Source organism: Sminthopsis crassicaudata, chromosome 3 (genome assembly GCF_048593235.1).
Source record: "Sminthopsis crassicaudata isolate SCR6 chromosome 3, ASM4859323v1, whole genome shotgun sequence".
Lineage (NCBI taxonomy): Eukaryota > Metazoa > Chordata > Mammalia > Dasyuromorphia > Dasyuridae > Sminthopsis > Sminthopsis crassicaudata.
Window position 1 is genome coordinate 472,875,413 of NC_133619.1, and position 25,798 is coordinate 472,901,210.

The 25,798-nt window shown below is 34.5% G+C and overlaps 1 protein-coding gene across 1 annotated transcript in view; it reads right to left on the minus strand.

Annotated features, from left to right (window-relative positions):
• Nucleotides 1-23,342: 23,342 nt before the first annotated feature.
• The window catches only part of KL (klotho), a 65,518-nt gene continuing 63,062 nt past the window's right edge, over nucleotides 23,343-25,798 (minus strand). Inside the window, exon 6 of the mRNA XM_074303506.1 lies at nucleotides 23,343-24,957. Within this exon, the coding sequence (XP_074159607.1) occupies nucleotides 24,635-24,957 (323 nt within the window). The 3' untranslated portion in view covers nucleotides 23,343-24,634. The remainder of the gene's footprint in view (nucleotides 24,958-25,798) is intronic.

Genomic DNA, 25,798 nt, shown 5'->3' on the forward strand with positions numbered 1-25,798 from the left:
TCATGGTTATCCTAATTGTCCCTTCTCTCTCTCTTAGTGAGCTATCCCATATAATAAACAGTATTTTTTTAGAGCATAACTGATCAATACATGGGGAAACGTCCAAAAGTGGTTCATTGTGTAACAGCTGTGGACCTCCCATATGTACAAAGGAGTGGGTTGGAGATGTCAGAGTATTTTGTGCTCTGCAGAGAGTGCTGGAAGGATGGTATTTTTGCACAAAACAAGGATGCCATTGCCCAACATTTGTACTATACAACGAAGGCTGTAACTTAATAGGATTGAATAAGAAAATAGGCATTGTCTTCTTTCTTGAAAAAAAAGAGAAAAACAAGAATATTTTGTCATTTTCATTCAAAGTTTTTGGAGCATTGAACAAATAAATACTACAACTCTATGTTCCAGAATCTATGTCACATAGACATATGAAATATCTCACTCACGGTAACACTGTGAGTCACGCAGACTGAATAACACGGACATCAGGGTGCCCAGATCTCTCTCCAGCATAGTCACAGTTAATAGTGGACAAGTAGAAAAAGGATGCTTCTATACACTTATGAAAGAGCTGTGGATGTAATTTGTATCTATATTATTTTTTTTCCCAAATGCCATTTGGTGACACAGTGAATAGAATGCTGGACTTACAATCAGGAACATTTGAGTTCAAATGTGACTTCATACGCTGGTGCTAGGCAGTTAACTTAACCTTTTTCTGCCTCAGTTTCTTCAACTGTGAAATGGGGATAATAATAGCACCTTTTCCCCAGGATTTGTTGTAAGGATCAAATGAGATAAAATTTGTAAAATGTTTGGCATATGATGATCAATTCTGATGGACGTGGCCCTCTTCAACAATGAGATGAACCAAATCAGTTCCAATAGCAGCAGTAATGACACTGAACCAGCTACACCCAGGGAAAGAACTCTGGGAGATGACTATGAACCACTACATAGAATTTCCAACCCTCTATTTTTGTCCACCTGAATTTTTGATTCCTTCACAGGCTACTTGCACACTATTTCAAAGTCCGATTCTTTTTGTTCAGCAAAATAACTGTTTGGACATTTTTTGCCATTCCCCAGTTAATGAGCACTTCCATCGTTTCCAATTCTTTTTAACAAAGGAGTTGCTATAAATATTTTTATGCACATAGGTCATTTTGTTCTTTCCTTCATCTTTTTCATCCCACTGACTCTAACCCGAGTTCATGGTTTTCTTCATTCTTTCTCATTACCACAATCTCTTGATTCCAAGTATAAGTTGATAATAAATCAGCTGGGCAATAGTTTCCTTCCTACTCTCTGGTAATTTTTTGTTACAGGAGCAACCTGCTAAATTAGTAGCCGCTGGATGTTACAGGAGCTATCTGCTAGTGGCTGCATGGAATCTAATCTGACAAGCAGATTCATGTGAGAGTTGGGATTTGAACTCATGTCCTTTGGCACCAAATTCATCATACCATGACTAGCTAAACAGATCTAGTTAGAGAAAGTTTTTCTTTCCACATATATTCTCTTTTTAACTTTCACCTTAGCACAGTGCTGTTCTCTCTTCTGAGGAATGGCTTAGAAGCTAATTTAGAGATCTACTAAAAAGGACTAGAAAAAAAAAAGGCATTTGATGCTCTAGCTAGAAAGCAGACAGACCGTCTCTATCAAGCAAATTCATTCACAAATACATGATGGATTTGTGACTTTGTCAAAGTAGTAAGTACCTCCATCAGCTCAGATTGTAACCCATCTGTGACTAAAGAGATAAGTTCCTGGAAGTTTTCAAGCAAGCTATTTGCTTGAAACGTATAGAGGTTAAGTAATCTGTACAGGGTTGCTGAGTTAGGAAATATCAAAATCATTATTTGACACTATATCTTTCTCAGTCCAAGCCCATAACTATTTATTCAGCTACAATGGCCTTCTCTGGAAAAAATTACATTAAAGTAATTGGGATATTGGAAAGAACACTTGTGTTTCCTTTTATTAAATTCACCCAGGCATCCCAGAAACTTAGAACATAACCTCTTCTTTAAGTGTGGATTAAAATGGCTACAAATTGAATCCATAATCATCCTGGAATGACTGGAGGAATTAAAATATTCAAGAAAAAAGCCTGCTTTATCTACAATAAGATCAGTCTGCATAGCACAGAGGTCTTCTTAAAGAAGAAATAACATTTAAGCACAAGACAGTTATTGACTTAGTGTGTGGGAACATAATTACACTGGTCATGTCTTAGTCTACCCCACATTGTCTGGGGAAAAGGAAACTTTCCAAACTCCTTTTTTCTACTTTCATTAGTCTGACTGAAGACAAAGCTACCCTCCAAAAGAAGAATTTTGTTTCATAAACTAAATTTCCCATGATGCTGAATTTTGAAAATAACATGATAGAAGATATAACTAGTTTAATAAAGCCTTGAAATCTTCACTTGGATGAGATGGAATAGATTTGATTGTTTATTCCCCTACTCAAAATGCCTAAGTAGCTGCTCAGTGCCAATAGACTAAAGCCCAAACTCCTTAACCTGGTACTCAGGACAATTCATAATAGGATTTACAACCATCTTTTCTTCACTTGCCTCACCTTATTCCTCTTTTATATATTTTATGCTTCTTCCAATTTGGAGTACTCATCATCAGAACCAGAACTCCAAATAAGGAATCTGAGGAAATCTGTCTAAAGATCAGAAATGTAGAAGGTGCTGAATCACTTGCAGTCCTTTTAGGAAGAAGACAAGAGAAAAGTACAGCAGTTGTGAAGAACTGCAGTGAATGTACTCCTTGAAAGATGGTGAGACTCTCAACAGTTTTTTGGGGGGCAAAGGTGAAAATCCAGCTCCAGTTCATTACTAGTTTTAGTCCTCATGATCTGGTACTCTCAGACTAGAGACTCCTACGATATCAGATAGGAGAAAGAAGGTAGGAAACAATGGACATGCTCATTGCCTGACACTCCACCACACTCTACTTGTCCTAGGAGGGGGCAAGTACAGACCCATGCTTCCCATGAAAGAAGACTTTTAGGTTATTCTCTCTGAGATACATGGGCTGAGAGACCATATTATAGCCAGAAAGAGCAAAGGTTTCCATCCTTCCTTCTCAGCTACTCACCCTGACTCAAGAGATTTAGGATCTAAGTGCCTGTAGGTCAAATTTATCAGAAGAGGTTTTAAAAAGTTGAAGCACTGGGAGAGGTGAAGTAAAATCAGAATAATCCTAACATTTCTTATAAAGGAAAGGGTGGTGAGTAATGATGGGATTGGGAGTTTGATCATCTCTGTCATACACTGGAATGAAGAGATGGGATTTAAAAGTATTAGGAATTGGGAAGTTAGGGTGTTTGAGTGAGTATCAACATGGATTTTGGATTTCCCTAGAGTAAGAACTGAAACTGATGAAAAGAGGAAGACAGAATAAGAGTCTGAAGTCTTTAAGAAAGAAGGATGATGAGGGAGGACCATGACTGCACCGTGGTTTGAACTAAGTAGAAAATGTTTGTAGTGTAAGATGCAAAGGAAGATGGTTTGTGCATGGTGGTGATAGGGAGTAAGGAGTATTCCAAATTCCACTTCAAGACATATAGAGGGAAGGGATTGATTGAAACCAGTGATTGCAAGGGATACAGTGTCATTTGGTAGAAGCCAAGTCCCAATGAGAGCAACAACTAACTAAAAAGGAGAAAATCTTGGAATAGCAATTATCCAAAAGGCAAAAAGTAAAGGGTTACAATGAATATTAACTTGCAATTCAAAGTTTAATGTAGTTCTACAAGGGGAGAGAGGGGAAATAGATTCCTAATGGAATAATGGACATTCAAATACTCCTGATGAAAATACTGGAACTGATAGGAATTCTGAAGTACAAATAAAGAATTTAAGAAATATCTAGGAAATATATTTACGTAATTTCAAGATGTTGAAACAACAAAGGCTTTCCCAATAAAATGAAAGATGAAGTACTTTGTTGCTATTATTGTCTAGTTCTAAAAAGTAACCCCTTGGTTATTATATATGTGTGTGCATATAATTTTATGAGCAAATTAGTTTTTGTCATTTTTATAGTAGTGTAACCTAATCATAAACAATTAGTATCTTTTCAATTATCTTAGTCTGTCATTATTTCTGTAAAAAATGCTTTGTAGTTATAGTAATATAATTCCTGTGTGTCTCAAATATTTTATAATTGTAAAATGTTTTTTACAAAATGGAATTTCTTTCTTCCGCAGTGCTAGATTTTGATTATATACAAAAGACTGATGATGTGTAGAGGTTTGTTTTATATTCTTCTATTTAATTTATATTCTTTACTCACATTGTTTATAATATTTTGCTAAAGTTGTTAATTGTTTCAATTAATTTTTCATCTGAATCGCTAGTCTTCTCTAAGAGGATAATTTAGTCTCTTTTTTCCTTATGCTTATTTCCTCCTCTTTTTTTCTTATACTGCTATAGTTTCTGGATCTATATGAACTTAAGCAAAACAGAATGTCAGAGCTCTTGTCTGGCCTTTGTGATGAAGGATTACTCAAATACAGTAAGGGTTAACAGTTAACAGAGGAATTAGGTAAAATAAGATACAATTGGTTTTATCTTACTTTGGGACTAGGAGTCAGCTATGTAGGGAAAAGGTTAAGCCTTAACTGGAATACTCATGCTCAATAAACTCATAAATATTAAATTCTCCTTTGGAAGGAGTAAGGATTCATTTTAATGATCAAGTAATGCATGTGATGGGAGAGGGAAGATACCAAGAAGACACGAAAACAGCACACTGGAAAGTTGTACCCTCTGCAGTACCTAGTCACTGAGGAAACAAGAGGAGGGACTTGTCAGCTAGGACAAGATATAAAAGGGCTTGCTCTCTAGATGTATCTGTTTAGGACACCCATTGCTGCATTTGCTTAATAAAATAGGCTTTTAACTTCCTCTCCTGAATTCAATAGATTTATTTCTCACAAGGCTATATAATTTATTTTTTAATTAAAGCTTTTATTTTCAAAATATATACATGGACAGTTTTCAACATTCACCCTTACAAAATCTTTTATTCTAATTTTTCCCTCCCTGCCCCCCCAGACAGCAAGTAATCCAGTGTATGTTAAATATATACAATTCTTCTATACTGATTTCTACAAATATCATGTGCTGCACAGAAAAATCACATCAAAAAGGGGAAAAATGAGAAAAAAACAAAATGAAGCAAACAACAAAAAGAGTGAAAATACTATGTTGTGATACACACTCAGTTCCCACAGTCATTTCTCTGAGTGCAGATAGCTCTCTTTATCACAAGACCTTTGGGACTGGCCTGAATCATCTCATTGTTGAAGAGGGCCACATCCATCAGAATTGATCATCATACAGTATCATTGTTGAAATATATGATGATCTCCTGGTTCTGCTCATTTCACTCAGCATCAGTTCATGTAAGTCTCTCCAGGCCTCTCTGTATTCATCCTGCTAATTATTTCTTATAGAACAATAATATTCCATAACATTCACATACCATAATTTATTCAGCCAATAAATTAGCTGAATTTTTTTAGATGGGCATCCATTCAGTTTCCAATTTCTTGTCACTACAAAAAGGGCTGCCACAAATATTTTTGCACATGTGGGTCCCTTTCCCTCCCCTATGATCTCTTTGGGATACAAGGCTACATTATGTTTAAAAAAAAAACTGCTTAGAAAAATGTAAAGCAGTCTAGCAGAAATTAGATTTAGATTAAGATCTCACAGCACATAGCATAGTAATTCTCAAATAGATTCTTGCCCTAGAGATAAAAAGTCATACCACAAATAAAAGGATGAAGCCAGAGATACTCTTCATAATTATGAACAGAGAAAGAATCCTTGACCAAGCAAGGAAATAAAATAAACAAGTTTAATCACATGAAATTTAAAAGTTTTTATAAAAATAAAATCAATAAAACTTGAAATTAGAAAATAAATAAGCAACTGGGAAAAAATATTTGCTGCAAGTTTTGTTTTGTTTTACTAAAGGTCTGATAAGGGTAGAGATTAGATGTGATATAAGAAACTGTGAGGTAAGGAAGAACCTTCTCCCAATGCAGATTAAAACCTTCTTTGTAATTTATAGACTTACAAAATTGCCTACAATTAATTGTCCTTTCTTGAAAGAGTACCAAGGAAATCAGGAGAGTAATATTTGTTCAAAAATATTCATAGCAGCACTTTTCATAATAAAGAATTAGAAACTAGGAGAATGTGTATCAGTTGGGCAAATGGCTGGAAAAAAAAAACATATAAAAACGTAATGGAATATTGTTCACAATGTAAGAAATGGTAACAAATGATTTCAGAAAAGCCTGGGAGGACTTGCATGACGTGATGCAGAGTGAAGTGACTATAATCTGGAGAATAATTTATACAATCATTACAACATTGAAAAGTACAGCAAATAGGAAAGCCTTAGGGATTTGTGAGAGAGAGCAGAAACCTGAAAAAGCCTCTAGCAGGTGGGACTTGTTGTTGTTTGTTCTTAGATCTTGAAGAGGGCCATGACATCAGGGAGGTGATAGTCGCCATGACATCCAAGTGAATTGTATTTAAATGAAGATGGGCTGTGCAAATTTACCTGCCTCACTTTCTCCTCCAGAGCCATCTGGGTCCAGTGGCCAGAGATAGATTGGGACAATTGGAGATGCTCCTGGATGCAGTGAGAACTTTGGCCTTTTTAGGCTAAAGTCTTTAACTGGTCCCTGTTTGACTGAGGTTGCCTCATCTTTTACCTAGTCACAAAACAAATAAATAAACAAAATCTGAGAGGGGAAGACCAAGTTACTGAAGGAAGCTAGAAAGCAGAGGTCCAGGCATGGAAAAGGCATAGAGTCAGGAAACAGTACTATAAGTGAGGAACAGCAAGAATGCCAGTGTTGCCAGATCATAAAGTAAGGTGAGTAAGGTGGAAGAAAACTGGAAAGATGACAAAAGCAAACTTGTGAAAACCTTTAAATGGCAGAGCATTTTATTCTTAATTTTGGAAAGAATTAAGAGTAGTAAATGGACTAAGATCACATGGATGATAAAATAGGTTTAAGATCATATTGACATAGCTGAGCAAAAGACAATTGGGAGTGAAGAGAGACTTGAGGCAAGCAGACCCACCTGCAGACTACTGCAAATGTCTCGGTTTGAAGAGATGAGGGTAACTCCATAGTGGTGACTATGTGAGTGAAGAGAGCTGTGAAAGTAGAAACTCTAAGACTTGGCAACAGAGCGAATACATGGAATGATTTCAAAAGAAGAGTCAAGGATCACAACAATATTGCAAATCTGGAAGGAGAGTGAGAAGCTCAGTGAAGGAACTTTGGAAATAAAAATAATCAGGTTGTTGATTTTTCCCTCAATAGTTTGAGTGTAAATGCCAAATTCCTTAAATTATTTTCAAAACTGTCCTGTTAGTGCTTCCTTCTGAACACCTTTCTGCCCTATAAAATTTAAATTTTTTTTCAATGGTTCTCTGTTTTTTTTCATATAGCTCAATTTCTAGCTCATCTTTTTGCACCCCCTTCATCTTAGATACCTCCTTATTAAAACCCATAGAAAAGGGAAAAAGAACTAAACTTATAAACAATCAAGCAAAGCATATGCACAAAGTGAAGTTTCAAGTGTCACCTTGTATCTATCCATCACAACTCTATCGAGAGGTGTTCACCTCTCATATTTTACATGGGTTCCTTGGAGACATGACTGATCATCACATTGATGTGAGTTCCCAAGTCTTTTAAAATTTTTTAAAGTCAAAGTTGTTGTCTTTGTAAAATTGTTCTTTTGGTTTTGTCCATCTCACTGTTAGTTCATACTATCCAGGATTCTCTGAAGTTATCTCTTTTATTATCCTATGCAACAACATTATACAATAATATTATTTGGTGCTATAAGTTTTGCAAAGCATTTCACATGTTATATTAGTTGCTGTTATTTTCCCCATGTTCACATATGACAAAACTAAGGGAGACAGAAAGTGACTTGCCTAAGATCGCATAACTAGTAGGTATCTGAGGAAAGATTTGGATTTGGATCTTCCTGACTCCAGTCCTAGCACTCCATACATTTCTTTTTTATTTTTATTTTTAATTTATAGAATAAAACAAGCATTTCCATAACCTAGTATAATAAAAAAAAAAGATGATCACATTTAAAACTGAAAATCTACTAAGTACAACCTGCTCATATATAAGATCATCATGTAAAATTTTTTGTCTTTTCTTCACAGCTTCCCCATCCTCAGATGCTACTACCAAACATAAAGAGATATATGTATGTATGTGTGCATATGTAAAATTATTATAAACATACTTCTATTTATCAGCTCTTTCTCTGCATGTAGATAGTATCATTTTTCTTATGCCCTTTATAGTTAATTTAGGTATTTGTAATAGTCAAAGTAACTCATTCATTAAAGTTGTTCTTAAAACAACATTGCTATTACTATACAATATACTTTTGCTTCTGTTCATTTCACTTCATTATTTCAAGTCTTGCATGTTTTTTTTTAAATCATGAGCTTATCATTTCTTATAGCATAGTGGCATTCCATCACAATCATATATCACAACTTGTTCAGTCATTTCCCATTTGATGGACATCCCTGCTATTTCTAGTTCTTTACCACCATAAAGAAAGCTCTAGACATTTTAGAACATATAGGTTCTTTTTCTTTTTCCCTAATTATCTTCAGATGTAGTATAAGTAGAGATATTGCTGAATCAAAAAGTATAAAGTAGTTAACTAACTCTTGGGAATAATTTAAGATTGCTCTCCAAAATGGTTATATCAGTCCACATAATTTCTTCCAACAATTGTCATTTTCCCTTCTATAATTTGAGCCAATCTGATAGATATAAAATGATAAGTTTGTTTTACTTTGTATTTCTCTAATCAATAACGATTTAGAGCATTTTTATATGATTACAAATTGTTTTGATTTCTTCATTGAAAAACTGCCTGTTTATATCCTTTGACCATTTATCAACTGGAAAATGATTGGTATTCTTATAAATTTGACAAAGTCCTTCATATATATTAGATATGGTAAATTGCAGAAATTTTGTTCTCAATTTTCTACTTTCTTTCTGACCTTGACTACATTTTATTTGTACAAAAGCTTTTCTTAATTTAATATAATCAATATAACATTCCATTGTATTATCTCATAATATATCATATTGTGTCTGTTATGTTATGTCATGTCATGTCATGTTATGTTACATCACAATTTGTTCAGCTATTCTCCAATTGTCAGAGGCAATCTTCTAAGGTAACCCATTACCTTAGAATTTAGTTCTTTTAATTAGAATTTAGTTTCTTAGAATTAGTTCTTTTCTTTCTTTTCTATCTTTTTTTTTCTTTCCTCCTATTTTAAAAAATATTTCTTTCTGGATCAGGAACTTATTTTTATTCTTGGTTCTTCCCTCCTCTGTATCATTCTTCTTTTTGAACCCCACCTACCCTATTCCTACTTCTCTAATGACTTAGTACGTAGCTCTACCACAAACCATCTGTCAATGTATATGTTCAACTATCTTTGAGATTAAAGTTAGGTTTAACTCCTGCCCATTTTTTTTCCTATTCCTTCCTACATATTTATATACTCAAATTTAAAAAAAAAGGGAAAAAAAAGCACTCCCTTCTTCCTTTTTCCACACTATTCTTCTTTTTATTCTTTTTTTTTCTTTATCCCTCTTAAAACATTCAGAAGAGACAATCCTTCCCCCAGGACCTCTACTTTTCTTATTGAAATATCTCAGCATTCTCTGCAGACATTAAGCTTCTGAAAGGAGCCACTTATTTTCTTTCTACTACTCCCCAATAATATTAGAATAACATCAACATACAGTTCCTTACAATTAATCAAATAAATTTAACTTTAGAGGATTCTCTTCTCTTTGTTTTTTAAAGTTCCAATTCAATTCCAGTTCTTTCATTAGAAATGTATTAAACTCTTTTAAAGGATTTGCAATAAAGGTACATTTTCTCCGTTAGCATTATATTCAACTTTACAAACTAAATTAATTTTTGCCTGTAAACTTTTGTTTGTAAATTCTTGCTTAAAAGCCTATATTTTGCCTTTTGTAATAATATACTCCAAGACATCTCATTTCTAATAGAAGTTGATGAGTCTCATTCCCTGGTGCTTGAATTCTATTTTTAGATGCAGTTCTACATGTAAAGCCCTGAATTTTGTTTATGACATGCCTAGGGATTTTCCTCCTTGGAGGTTCTTTTCAGAATGTAATTGGTGGACATTTTGTATTGTAATTTTGATCTCTGGTTCAAATAGGTCTGGGCAATCTATTTCTTGAAATACACTTGTCCAAGCCTTTTTTTTAAATGGTTTTTATGAAGTCCAGTGTCAAATTATCTCTCCTTGATCCATTTTCTGGCTTAGTTATGTTTGATATCAGGTAGCTTATATTTTTTTCTTTCATTTTCAATTTTTAATTTTTTCCTAATATTTCTTGCTGTTTCATGAAGTGGTTAATTTGGGCAGGGGTGTAGTCTGCTTTCCAGAAAACTTCTTACTCATGTTACTTTCTTTTCTAAACTATTCTCCACCCAATTCTTTTCTCCAAAGCTTTTATTTTATTTTTATCCCATGTTTCTTTTCTATTATGTTTTCATTTATCCTTTCAATAATATTTTTCTTTTGAATCTCTTCTCACATTTGACATCAAGTTACTCTCCTCTTATACAAAGGAACATTTACTTCAAAAATATAGTAAGGACAAATATACAAAAATTTCCTTCAAATATCCCAAGGACACACTTTAGCTCAGTTCCTCTAGAACAATAGTCCAGCCAAATTCTAGTATAAATATTGCATGAGTGCCAGAATGAGGTCTTGTCTCTGCCATCACCAAGATGGATCCTGAAAATCATTTGCATAGTCTTTCCTTTCACTGTAATGCAGGAGAAACTGAGGCAAGATAGAGATGAGAGAGTATTTCACACTTTATTTGAAAGGGAGAGATTTACTGGGACCACATGGATCCATGGTTTGGTCCCAGGGCTAAATGAGACTATGGTCTCCAAGAATACAGCAGCCCATGTGAGTTCTCAATGACATATTTATACACAGTAGCTAAACAAAGGCAGGGGGTGAAGTCCAAACTCTGATGAGTGGGAATCTCCAGGCAGGAACCATCAACTCGGCTTTGACGGGTTGGGGAGTAGGACCATAAATTCTTACTAACTGGGAGGTAAGAAAGTGTCTGGCTAGAGACAGGATGTCTGAAAAAACCGAAGTAAAGATGTCAATTAGGTATCTGAGATAGTCATATCATGAGTTTACACAATGACAATTTATTACCTCTGAGTTATACCAGTCTTAATGAACCAGAGGTGAGGTTTGCAACTAAGGGGATTGAGGCAGAACAATTAAGGAAACTGAGGCAGAATCAATTAGGGAAACTGAGGCAGAACAGTTCAGGGAAATGAGGAAGGACAATTAGGAAAACTGAGTCAGGACAATAAAAGAGAACTGTGGTACAACCGCACCATATGCCACCAGTGGTACATTGGCTGCAATATTGTGACTCTGGTATCTTGAGTTTCTGGAACACCTTTTTGTCATTTCAAAACAGAATTGGCAGCTCCAACCCTTTCACCTAGGTGAAAGCCAAGGACCAGAGTCCTTTCAGAGGGTGATAGAGCCTTAGCAGTGAATAGTCTCATGCCTCTCCCTACCATATTGTCTCGAACTGAATTTTCTGAATGAAGAAGTTACCAAGATTCCCCAAGAGCAGAGCTGAAGTCAGTAGACTAGATTGACATTGGAACAACCTTTTCCAAGATGCCCCCCATTTCAGCTGCACAACTACTATGAAAGGCTCCTTCTAACCACATAATCAGCAGACTAAAATCAGTTGCAGGATTACTACCCATACTCTGCAGAGATTTCCATTCCACATCACCACAACTCTCCAAGAAGGCTCCAGCCTTTCCACAAGGAGAAGTTTCATCAGCTGAACAAAGTGACACAAACAGAGCCTGCCTTGGATCCGCTTCACATCCAAATCTGCAACACTATTTTATACTGGTCAGTTTTTTCTTAAGTTCATTCATCTAATTTTTCAAGTTCTGAGTTGGGGTTTTGTGTCAGATGCAGACAGCCTTCCTTGCTGTATTTCTAGATGGAATGGTTGATCCAGTTTTACTGACTGGGGTTAAGTACCCCTCATTCTTTGACTTTCAGAGTAGGGACCTTTTAAAGTGTCTCAGGATAGAATTGCAGGGACCTCGGAGCCTCTGAGTGCCTGGGGTGAACACTGCCACTCCATATATGCCAAGGCTTTCTGATGACCCTCGGCCTTTCTTTTCTTCACCTCCCTTTCCCCGTATAACTTTTACTGTCTCCTAAGACAAAGCCTTACAAGTCACATATATTTTTGCCTCTCGGCCAGGTTACAGAGTTGATTGCCCGCACTAGTTGGATGCCACTTGTTGGATGCCACTTTTCCCGCTCCCCGTGGGCTTCTGTTTCGTTTTTTGTGCATTCTGGGGGTGGAAGAAATAATTGTAGTCTTTCGTTGGATTTCTCGATCATTATTCAGTGTTTATTTCTGGTTTTTGAAGGAGTAGGTGTATGGGGCAATCTGCCTTCTCTCCAGAACAGCCATCTCCACCGGAAGACTCTGCTTATTTCTTATAAGGAAGGTTTTTTTAACTTTAGGAAAGTAGAATGAAGAGAGGAAAGAAGGAGGAGTTATTGGGATGTCATAGGAAAAAGAAAGAAGCCTCAGTGAAGGATATTTTTAAATATAGAGAAGAATTCTGAAATATAGAGGCATGTGTTCAGGTACAACACAGTGCTTGGTACAACTTTAGAACTAATATCCTGGATAAAAAGATAAAAAATGAAATATTCCATGCCCTCAAGGAGTCTTTATTCAACCGGGAGAAATAATATACACGTATCTAAATCTTATACAAATCAAATATAAGAGAATTCTCAGTAGGGAGACGCTAACAGATATGGTGAGCAGAAGAATCTTCATATGGGAAAAAAATAGCCTTGAAATGAAGATAACCTGGCTTCAGGTCCCACCATTAGCACATACCGTGTGAATATGTGTCAGTCATTTAATGACTAAGTGTTCTAGGCCAGGGCTTCTTAAACTTTTTCCACTCACCACCCCTTTTCACTCGAGAAATTTCAATGTGATCCTGAGTATATAAGAATATAAAATAGAGGTACAAATCAAACATTTATTGATAATAAATCACAATTTTGTGGTCCCCACATTCAATTACAAGACTCCATGTGGAATTGTGAACCACAATTTAAGAAGTTGGGGTCCAGGAAACTCTTAAGTGCCAGGGAAAATGCTCGGCTGCATTGAAAGAGGCAGGCTCTTCACCCAGGAGTGTCCTAAGCCATGGAAATTCCAGGTCTAGTCTCTCTGCTTAGACAATATGTGAAGAGAAGCACTATATAATCTGTCTGAAAAAAATGGGCTAGAGCCAGATTGTGAAGGGTTTTGAAAGCCAAAGAGAGGAAACTGCATTTTATCCTAGAGACAAAAGGGAGTGATAGGAATTTATTCAACAGAGAAGTAACTTGGTTGGGCACAAGTGATAATCCAGGTTGTGCCTATTAATTACAATTCCCCCCTGCTCAAGGCTTTGTCTTGGGCCTTCTTCTCTTCTCACTCTGCTTTTTCACTCAGTGATCTTATTCATTCCCATGGTTTCAATTACCATCTCAATGAAAATAAATCTCCATTCTGTTCATTCCTAACCTTTCAGCCTATGATCTCACATCTCTATCTGCTTATTGGATAAGTCAAACAGGATGATTTGTGGTCATATTAAGCTCAATATATTCTAAATTGAATTCATTAGCTTTTCCTAAAAAACACCTTCCCTATTATTGCAAAAGATACTCCCATTCCTGTCATCCATATCTAGGTGTTTTCCTTTCTCCTTGTTCTTATTCTTATCTGTCTCCCTCTCCCCCTCTTTCTTCCCTCAATATACAATCGTCATCCTATTATTTTTATCTTCATGGCAATTCTCATATATTTCTCCTTCTATCTTATAACTGCCCACGAACTTGATACAGAACTTCATCATCTCAAACTTTGACTCTTGCAATAGCTTATTGGTTGATCTTCTTGCCTCAAGTCTTTCCCAACTCCAGTTTATCCTCTATATGGCTATTAATGTGATTTTCCTAAAGTGCACCCCTCTGCTCCAATTCAATAAATTCCAATATATCCTTTGGCTTTTTAAATCATTCATAACCTAATCAATTGGCATGTGACACTCTCTTAATTGATGAAAATAAAGACTCTGCCCTGCAAATGGGGTAGACTAGGTCTGAGGAAAGAATTCCAGCTTCACCAGTCTCTTTCTGGACTCTCCAAATCAGAAGTTCCCTTTTGAGCTCCTGTAGGGCTTTTAAGGTCAAGTTTTAAATTTTCTTTGAATATTGAGTTATTTCAGGTGCTCCAGATTTCCAACTTCAAGAGAAAAGATAGAAAAAGCCAACCCTACTTTACAGTGCTGAAGCAAAAAATTTTATGAAAATATGTGAAAACTGGTTTTTATCATGTCCCTATGCCAGCATGTTATTTAGATACTTCATGGAATTTCCTTTGAGTATGTTGCAGGATTTTTCTTGGTTAAGCTGAGTCTTTTTTTATTGTTTGGCATATATTCTCCTATGTATACCTTCTCTAATTTCTGTTTTGCTATGATTTGATTAAATAAGTTTCTTTGCTATTTATTATGTGTGTTCATTGTGCAAATGCTAATGGTGGGGAAAAGGTCAGGCCTCAATACTTTTTCAGTTAGGGAAGCAAATTGTGACAAGACAATAGTCCAGGTAAGAGTTAATGAGAACCTGTATTATAGGGTAGTTTTATTGAATTCCAACTTTGACTCTGTTACCTACTATTTGGATGACCTTGAGAAAATTACCTTCAGTTTCCCCAGTTGTAAAATGAGAGGTTTGGACTCATCTCTAAGGTACTTTCTGGCTCCAAATTTGATCTAATGGTAGGACTGGGGAAAAGAACGGAATTTTAGGAATTTCTAATTTCTTAGAAATTAAGAATTTACTCAAATCCAAGATCTGAGATTTTCTAAGTTGTTGATGACAGGCTGTATCCCTATATTCTATCAGCCACCAAAGAACATTTTTATGAAGAAGGAATGGGGAGCATCTTACATTTTCCCTATATCTGATGGACAGTGAAATTTCTCTGTAAGCATCAAGTATCAGGAGATTTGTTGGTAGCAGACAAAATATTTTGCTTGGGAGAAAAATAAGTTCCCTTGGAAATGCATCTGTAAAAATATAACATAAGTTTATAGAAAAGCATAAGTCACTTTGTAAGGATTGTTTTAAAATCATTTTTTCAGCTCTTTCCTTTAAGGGGTTTTACTTTCATTGCAGAATCTTTGAAATAAATCAACTTGCTGATCAATGATGGACAGAAATAACTACACCCAGAGAAGGAACACTGGGAAGTGAATGTAAATTGTTAGCACTACTGTCTATCTACCCAGGTTACTTATACCATCGGAAGCTAATACTTAATGTGCAACAAGAAAATGGTATTTACACACATATATTGTATCTGGGTTATATTGTAACACATGTAAAATGTATGGGATTGCCTGTCATGGGGGGAGGGAGTGGAGGGAGGAGGGGATAATTTGGAAAAATGAATACAAGGGATAATATTATAAAAAAAATTACTCATGCATATATACTGTGGAAAAAAATTCTAAATAAAATAAAATTTACAAAAAAAAAAAAAAAAAGAAATCAACTTGCTTTGGGAGAAGAGCAAAGAGAAATTGCAATCCTGCAAATCAAATCCTGAACTTTCCTTTTCCTCAACTCAATTTTCCTTGTTTTTGATATCAATTAAAAGCATACTGGCTGCTTTGGCTCCAGAATGTCATACCTGGCCACTCTCTTTTCTATGATTTACAATTTATTCTTAGCAAAAATATATGCCATCTATTTCCTCTAAATTTCTACACATTTTTCCAAGTAAGCTTACACACCCTAATAAAAAAGAAATTCATCAACTTTTGGCTTCTAATAACAATTTAGCTGAGAGAGAGAGGAGTCCAAAATAGCTTAAAGATCGTGAGCCTAGATGATTGGGATAGTCATTAACAGCAAATAGAACAGTCACAAGGAAAGCTTATTTGCTAATAGAGGAAGAGGGTTCAGCTTGAGATATTGATGCTTCCAAGTGAAAGCAACCAGCAGCATAAATCCAATCGACAATATATGGTTTGTAAAGTATTTTTATTGTTATAACCTCACATAACCTACATCCAGAAATAAAATGGTCACATTTCACTCATATCACAAAATAGTTTGAATAAAAATATATAATTTTAAATTACAACAATACTCTTAGTGGATTGCTTTCAGAAAATTGACCAACATGTATATTTTTATTAGAATGACTTAAAACAACAAAGTACAATTTATAAAGCTCATTTTTCTTAACCAATGTGCAGATTTCTTTGTTTCATTTTTGAAATAGAATGAGTCGATCAGACACATCATTAAATTCTGAATAAAATTTTTAAAAATTCTGATGTTACTATTTATTCACTCTGGATATTTTATATAGGTGCATTTCACAACGAAGTACTCAATCACTAATAGCTATAAAAACAATGAGGAAAACAGAAAATGCAGCTCACAACAGAAATTGGATTAGCAAAACATTCCATGGTCACACAAACACAAAAGGAAATATTCTACAAATTCCTTTTATTACCTATACGAACACTCAATTGGGGGATGAATATTGTGGGGGATGAACATTGTGAGGCATTCAGGTAGCAAATAAAATAACTAAGTTTTCAAGCACTAGGAAAGAAGACTAAAACTTCATAGAATCCCTTATGTTTGAAAGGAGTTTGGAACAATAGCATTGTAGTTTTTCTTAGAGGATTGGGTTTCTGTCAGTAGAGGCTGCTAATAGACCCCAAACATAACAGGAAAAGACCAGGAAGAAATATGAAACAAAATATAATTCAGTTTCCTCACAATGTTTTGAACTTCTTCCCCTGTTCATTCTCTCTCCTTGGCTTGCTAATTCTATATTGGTGTCCTGCTTTGTTTTAATCACTGCTGTCAGCTTTCAAATGAGTGTGACACTTGAAATCTACAGGCCACTTAACAAGAAGTCAATAATTCCACCTAATTTAAAATTTTAAAATCTGACTATATCTTTTGTGTCATAGGAATGATAATGTGGCCTTCAAATACTTCAGGCTCAGCACATCTAATAACCACCTTGGATGTGAGTCAAAGCTTTGATTTACATGTAGATGATACACAAATACATCTAAAAATACTTTGAATTGCATTTGTGTCTTAGCCTACACTACTACCTCATATAAAGAAATGCAACTGTTTGATTAAATATTCCCCTGGGTGAACATTCCAAAGATATTCCTATATAAACATGTAAAATCGATATTTGCCTTAATAACACTTTATATATACATATATATAGTGCAGTATTGAGGCACATATTAAAGACTCTTTCCATAAATGTTACTTGTGTTTTTATTTAATACAATAATGCATCAGTCTTGTAAATTTTCAGTTATTTACCTACTAAATAATGAATATAAAAATTGCAAAGTTGATGCTTTTAATGTTGATTTTTTCCAAAGAACAAAGTTGGAAATCTCTCCTGCCAGACTTTCCTAGAGAGTTCTTTAATCTGATATTTGTAGAAAAACTGGTCTAGACAAAACTCTATTGTTACTGAAACAAATCTAAACAGTAATTTTTACTAGTTTTAGTTATTCAGAATTATTACAATTATTGAGACAGGGAGAAACAGAGACAGAGATAAACACAGCAGCAACAACTATTGACTTCAAAACCCTTAAGAGTAAAATCTTGTTTCATTTTTAATTATAAGTGAATAAAATGAGTTGAGAAAAGAATGTACTCTCACTTTTCCATGCCCTGTCAGAAACCCCAGTTATTTCCCTTTAAATCTACTTTTTGGGTAGGATTAGTTTGAACAAAGGGGGAAAAGAGTATGGAGAAAAAAATAACACATAAACTCATGATAAACACTTAAGAAGCATATGATCAGTTTAGGAGCAGTTGGGAAAAAGTAAGTAAGAAAGAGGGAAGAGAAGAAACCTCACATAAACAAAATAAATTAGGGGCAGAAGTGCATTCTCTGCCTAGATTTTTAATCAGTGCCTAAATGACGGGTGGTTAATTTGTGCTTAGGATTTCAATAGAAAGCCAGATAGAAAGCTCCTAATATGTGGGATGGCTCCTCTGCAGTAACCTTATGAGAGGACAAGGGTTGAAGAATCATGAATGAGTTTTGATTGCTAATGATGTGATGTAGACACCAGGTGATGGTAGGCACTAAAAATTGGGGTTCGGTCATTTGAAGAATTCTCAATGGCCATTCTTTTTTGGTAAAAGGTAGATTTAGAGGAATAGATTACAGGCAAAATGAAAGGATACAATAGACACCAGGAATGATAAATATGAAATAGAGTTGGGAGAGCATAAAAAGACAAATTCCTCAGTGAAACTCACAATTACCCAGTAGAAAGGGAGCCCCTCCATGAGGCTGGGGCACACCCTTAGCTGGCAGAATAAATCCTGAAAGGGAATTAGCACCCTAAAAGGGTGAGGAGGAGAAATGGGGTCAGGAGAGATACCACAAGACATGTTGGGGTCCAGGAAGGTATCATGTGGCATGGGGAGAAAGACAACATAGGGCAGAGTGCTGTGGCAGACTGACGCAAAGGAAGGCAACAGCCATGGGATAGCCCATAAATAGATCTTATTGGGAAATGACTAGGATTTCTGACAGGACTTGGCAGGTGAGAATGCCTAAAACTCCTAGAGAGGGTGAAACTCAGGGATTTGGTCATCCTCCCCAGAGAGTGGGACCAGAGGGCTAAATTAATTTTTATTCTGCCAATCACACTCAACACTGAAGACCTTATCAGTAAGGCTGGAGGAAATATCCAAATAGATTAGACCACGGATTCAGGTGCAAATTAGAAAATTTGATGAAAACTCCTGTTGAAGCAGAAACTTACTTGATCACTGATTTGCTAGAACTAGGAAATGGAGACATGACATTCAATTCAACAAGTATTCACTCAATGCCTGTATGTAGAATATTAAACTAGCTGATAGGGATAAAATGAAGGCAAAACAGCCTCTTCCCTCAAGGACCTTACATCCCATTGGGGCTAAGAGGGATATAAGATTATGATTTCTTTCCAAAGAGAAATGTGAGTTAATTATAGATAGATAAATAGATATAGATAATAAGATAGAAACTTGATAGATAAGGACAGATAGATGCATGACATAATGATAGATGAAGATATAAAATACTCTATATATGTATATTGTGTATATGTTTCAGAACTTTGACTTTTTTGCAATGTATCAACTTGTTCTCCATTTTAACTTCTCAATGTTTAAATGCACACATGAGACATATTACCAGAGAAAGCTTTCCTGAATTCCCCCTATATAAACAAAACTATTCTGTATTTCATTGTTTTTCTTTTTTGCAATTGAATTCTGTGATCTGGAAGGAGTTATGAGTATATGGCACCCATAACATCTTCACTTATTAAACCTAGCCAATCAGTGGTATTAGATAACACTTTCACATCAGACATGATCAGTTCTGACTATCAATTTTCCTTTCAAGTTAGTCCCTGTTGGGGCAGCTAGATGATGCACTGGATAAAGGACTGAGCCTGACTCAGGAGGACCTGAATTCAAATCTGGCTTCAGACATGTAATACTTATTAGCTATGTGACCCTGGGCAAGTCACAATCCCAAATACCTCAAAAAATGAAACAAATTTAGACACAGTTTCAAATTTTATTTATTTTTAAAAGTTTAAGACATTTTATTTTTAAAGAAAAATAATTTAATTACTTTTGAATACAAATAGCTGTTATTAGCCAGCAGAAACCCCCATAACATTTGATTTAATGAATAGATATGATAAGTTGGGTTTGTATAATACCACTTGCCAAATTCATTCCAGTAATTACCAGGCAAAAGTAGAAAATTAATTTTGTTCCTATTGAAAACTACTATGAACTTATACTCTCCTCCCACCCTGAGCTGCCTTCATAAGGATAGTGACCCTTCTATCTTCATAGGCAATTGCTCCTAGGCAATAAATGATCTCAGAATTTTTTTCTACTGCACAACCACAAAATTCACATGATATTTTGGTAATGATTGAAATTTCAATAATTTAATAAATCTCTTATTTCATCAATAGTGGTATATCCTCAAGCAATGAAATTAGGTCGGCCAATATGTTTGAATTGCTTGCTTTTTTTTCATTACTTTGACCATTCTCTTTGACTTTAGAAACTAATGCCTTTTTTTCCCTGAAGTTATGACCTTCCAACCACAGTTCAACATTCTTAGATTTTGTTTTTCCCCTCCTCTGCTGAACAATGCTCTGCTTATTCCACAAAGCTAAATTTATTGGTGAGAAATTTAGTTACTAAATAGAATTTTTCAAGCATTAGTCGTCATAAAGTAAGAACAAAGAGGTAGCAGTAACTTGGTAGTTTATTACAATACTTTTGTCGAGGTTCAATTTTACTTCCCTGAATATCCAAGGTGAATCTTGGTTAATGGATTCAACTAGAACATATAGTATCAGAGAAGAAAGGGACAATAAATTAACACAATAACTTTTACAACAAAATAGAGTCAATACTAAACTTTTAAACGTAACTAGATTTTTCATTATCAATGTATTTCATTTGCACAAATGAGAGCTAATCTAAATCTAATAGATTAACAAATTAGTCAGATTGATAAGACTTTTGGTTTTTTTCCTCTTAAAGAAAATAAAGTTACATTTTCATTTTTATCTAAATATTCATTTCCCATAAACAAATACCATTTCTAATCTCATTTTTAATAAATAGATTTTCTATGTTCAGAGAACAGTGTTATTACCAAGGAGATACAAAGTTTTGATAAGAAAATGCCTGCTCATGGAATTTTCAATCTAGTAGGAGAATATGACATAGCCACACACAGAAACAAATTATAATAAAAAAATACAACAGTAGAAAAAACATTACAGACAGAGGGAGGTTTGGAAAGAAGGGCTTCATAGAGGAGGTAGACTTTGAGGTTTGCTTTAAAAGAAGAGTGATGCTTTAACAAGTTAAGAGAAGAAAAGAAAGAAAGGAAAGAAAGAAAGAAAGAAAGAAAGAAAGAAAGAAAGAAAGAAAGAAAGAAAGAAAGAAAGAAAGAAAGAAAGAAAGAAAGAAAGAAAGAAAGAAAGAAAGAAAGAAAGAAAGAAAGAAAGAAAGAAAGAAAGAAAGAAAGAAAGAAAGAAAGAAAGAAAGAAAGAAAGAAAGAAAGAAAGAAAGAAAGAAAGAAAGAAAGAAAGAAAGAAAGAAAGAAAGAAAGAAAGAAAGAAAGAAAGAAAGAAAGAAAGAAAGGAAAGGAAAGAAAGGAAAGGAAAGGAAGGAAGGAAGGAAGGAAGGAAGGAAGGAAGGAAGGAAGGAAGGAAGGAAGGAAGGAAGGAAGGAAGGAAGGAAGGAAGGAAGGAAGGAAGGAAGGAAGGAAGGAAGGGAGGGAGGGAGGGAGGGAGGGAGGGAGGGAGGGAGGGAGGGAGGGAGGGAAAAGTTTAAATAGTGAATACTCCAGTTTACCTGGAGCACAAAGACATAGGCATGACAGGGGGGAAGAGACAAAGCTCTTGGATTCTGTCATTTTGAATACTAAATAAGTGTCTTATTAAGGATGTCTAGAAATAGTATTAAGTGACTGTCAAAATCAGCAGAAAGATCAAAGAGTAAATGACCTGAGAAAACACTATTGGATTGATGAATAGTCGGTGACCTTTGAGAGAATAGTTTCACCAACATAAGCAAACAGATAGTAAGGATTAGCCAAGATTGAAAACTAGGAGGCTGACATTGGTAGAAGGTCAAGGGGAAATGTACATCAAATAAGTGACAGATTATAAAGTTATGGCAATGGAGATAAAGGAAACCTTCATAAGGGAGATGCATGGGGAGAATAAGGAGGAATTAGGAGGCAAGCTTTCATGATGAGATGTTGTAGTAATCATATTTATGACTGTAGAATCGGCCTGTTAAAATTCCATGCCTTTTTCAATCAGTATAATCTTTTTTAGTAAGTGGAAGTGAAAGGACAAAAATTGGAGGAGGATGAGGGGACCTGTGATCTTACATACTTGTGTATACCCTTAATAATGTAATTCAAGTAAAATATATCTTCGGCCTTTTTTATGTATTATTTATGAAGAAATAATGAGTGAAAGAATAATTTTACTTTTTAGGGGAGTAAAAGGAAAATTGATAATGAATTGAAAGTTTAATACTTTCTTTGATTCTGCCTAATCCTTTTAAGAACTAGGACATACCGTTTGCATTTTTTATTTCCTCTACAGGCTAATTGTACACTATTTCAAAGTCCGATTCTTTTTGTACAGCAAAACAACTGTATGGACATGTATATATGTGGTATTTAATTTATACTCTAACATATTTAACATGTATTGGCCAACCTGCCATGGGGGGGGGGGGGGAAGTAGGGGAAAAATTAGAACAAAAGGTTTGGCAATTGTCAGTGTTGTAAAATTACCCATGAAATATCTGGTAAATAAAAACTATTAATGATTAAAAAAAAAAAAGAACTAGGGCATAAATTTTTTTGCCAATCTACCCTGTGATTTCAAAGACCTTTAAGAGGCCTTTTAAGGATTCTCAGTTTTCTAGGTCTCCTAATATTTAAGCCTAAAGAAAACATTTTAAAATAATCACTATATGCTTTTCAGTATTAAAAGCCAGCTCTTTTTTTTTTTTTTCCTTGACATGAATGAGTGACTTTCGGCTCTCTCTGCAGATAAAATCCAAATCTATATATCCCAAGGGGCAATACAAGGTAATGGGCAGAGCTGTCCTGGAACCAGGAAGAAGCTAGGTTCAAGTCTGTTTTTGACATACACAAATCTTTTTACATGACCCTGAGCACTCCTCCATGCTCTGGGCAACAATCTGATACTCTCAGTTTCCAGAATACAGCAATTTGCTGGGTAATTCGCATCATTAAGTAGTTCCTTATACCAAGTTCCATTCTCTATCTGTATCTCTATTAGGAAAAGAGTTTCCATGTAAGAGTACACAATACAAGATTTATAAAATAAGAGAATTCTGTTATAACATGGCTAATTATTACTTTGCTTTAGTTATACTGAAAGTCAAATAATATTCCTTAAAACTTTGCTTAATAGAATAAAAACATGACATAACTCAGGTAATCTATATATAAGATCAGAAATTGTCCAACACAATTTAAATAAAATATTCTATCGTATTCCTGTGAAATAGCAACAAAATTAAAATGTCCTGTTTAAGAAATATTAGAAGATGGAGAAAAGTTCAAATTCATCTCTAGGATTTGCTGAAAGTTTCCATTGTAAAGAACCAAGAAATAATTAAAGATTAGTTCCATATGATTTGCAGCAAAAACATAACATTTACTATATATAACATTATGTATCTTTTATATATACATATATAGATATCTATAGATATTTATATCTATCTGTTCATCTATTTATCTCTCCCAACACCTTTCTGTTCAATTTTCCAGTGTCTTAAGATCAGGGTTATTTAGTTATATGCTACTCAACTGTTCTGAGTTGCTCTTTGAAATTTGGAAGAATATTCACATTTTTTCCTCCTTGCAAGTAAGACAAGCTTACATTTCAAGGCCTGAATATATCATAGAAAAAATAAGAAATTTATAATGTATCACATGCTGTGAACATCAGACTTAAAGGTAATGATTATAATAAACTTTTCTCCCAATTCTCTTTTCCCAAGCCACACCACATTTTACACTTCATACACTATCATTAATGTTTCTTCCCTATTAAAAGAAGGACAAGACTTTATTCTTAAAAACAAATATCAACTTTATAACTATCAGTAGTGCTTCAGAATACACTGTAGCTTTTCATATTTTTGTTACTCTTATTTTTCCCATTATTCTATATTTTCTCATTAACTTTTTCATTGAAAACTTTTAAATCATCCAAGAGGTCTATGCTATAATGTATTGTGGCATTGAACTGGAGCCAACTGATTTGGTCCCAATCTTTTAGTCCAAATGCTTCTGATTTTTCTTCTACTGGGAATAGTCCCATTCAGAATAGGGATGATGGATTCATTGTTAGCAATGAAAAGCTATCATTCTTTTGGTGAGAACATATAGTATTTAAAATATATTTTTAAATATTATGCTGATTTTAGTAGATTCAATTGTTGCTGCTTTTTTATTTACATTTCAGATTTTATCCAAAGGGGGAAAATTTTTTTTTCCAATTACTAAATTTCAATAGGGATATTCAAATTAAAAATTTTGAAAACAATCATTTGTTATAAAATTTTTTGCTATAAAAGCCATGTGTGAAATCTATAGTTTCACAATATTTGACCATGCAAATGTCTCCAAACATTACATCAAATATTGTGCAAATCTTCAGAACTACCAAAAGGATGATTGAAAGAAGAAAAGTTCAGAACACTTTCTAATTCCTTTAACTTCTCCTAGAGTAGTAAAAAACTAGGGAAATAGTGGCAATAAATGCAAAAAATAGAAAAGCTATAAATACTAATAAAGACTTTCGAGTCTGAAAAAAATTACATTCAGTGCACAGGATGAATTCTTCTGGACAAAATTTCCTCAGAGTTTTCGGTCCGGGAAAACCATTGTTGTCAATAATTTGCCTGTAATGATTCATTGAAGGTTTTGGCTCAAACTGATTTGCAGCATAACGGTAGAGGCCAAACTTTGGAGCAGTTCGGTCATTAAATGAATAAACAAAGTATCCACAAAGTCTGACATCATCCAATACATGGGCTGGAAAATAAAAGAGAGGAGATAAGAGGAAAAAGAGAATAATTATTAAAGGTATGTGACAAGCAACCAACAGTTATTTAAAGGAAATACATTCAACTTAGCCTTGGAAGCTGAGAAATATCCAATATTTTTAATGAAACCTAAAATGGGATTTAAAAAAATTTAAATACAAAAAAGAGCAAGAATGAACAAAGACTAAGAATTCATTAAATCTATGATATCAAAAAGTGCTATCAAATGCTAATGTCAAATCATGTAGTAATGAACTTAGGGAGGACTCATTTTCCATTAATCTAATTAGTTCTACATACTGTAGATGTTGAGCTTTCTGAGGTCAGAGGCTAGAACAACAGGCATTGGAGTCAGAAGATATAAAATTAAAAGGCAGAAACTGAGATCTTCGGAAAGCTGTACATATCCAATGCAGAATCTTTAAAATTCCTTTCCAACACCCAAATTCTTTCTTTTCTCTTAAAACTAAGAATATTATTTCAAGGGAACTAATGAAAAAAAATATTAAATGAAGGTGGCCTCTCTATACCTGATTTAAAACTATATTATAAAGCAGCAGTCACCAAAACCCTTTAGTATTGGCTAAGAAATAGACTAGTTTATCAGTGGAATAGGTTAGGTCCACAGAGGCAAAATAGTCACTAACTATAGGAATCTAATATTTGATAAACCCAAAGATCCCAACTTTTGAGATAAGAATTTACTATCTGACAAAAAAAACCACTGGGAAAATTCGAAATTAATATGGCAGAAACTAGGCATGGACCCACACTTAACACTGTACACCAAAATCAGGTCAAAATTGGTCCATGATTTAGGCATAAAGAAT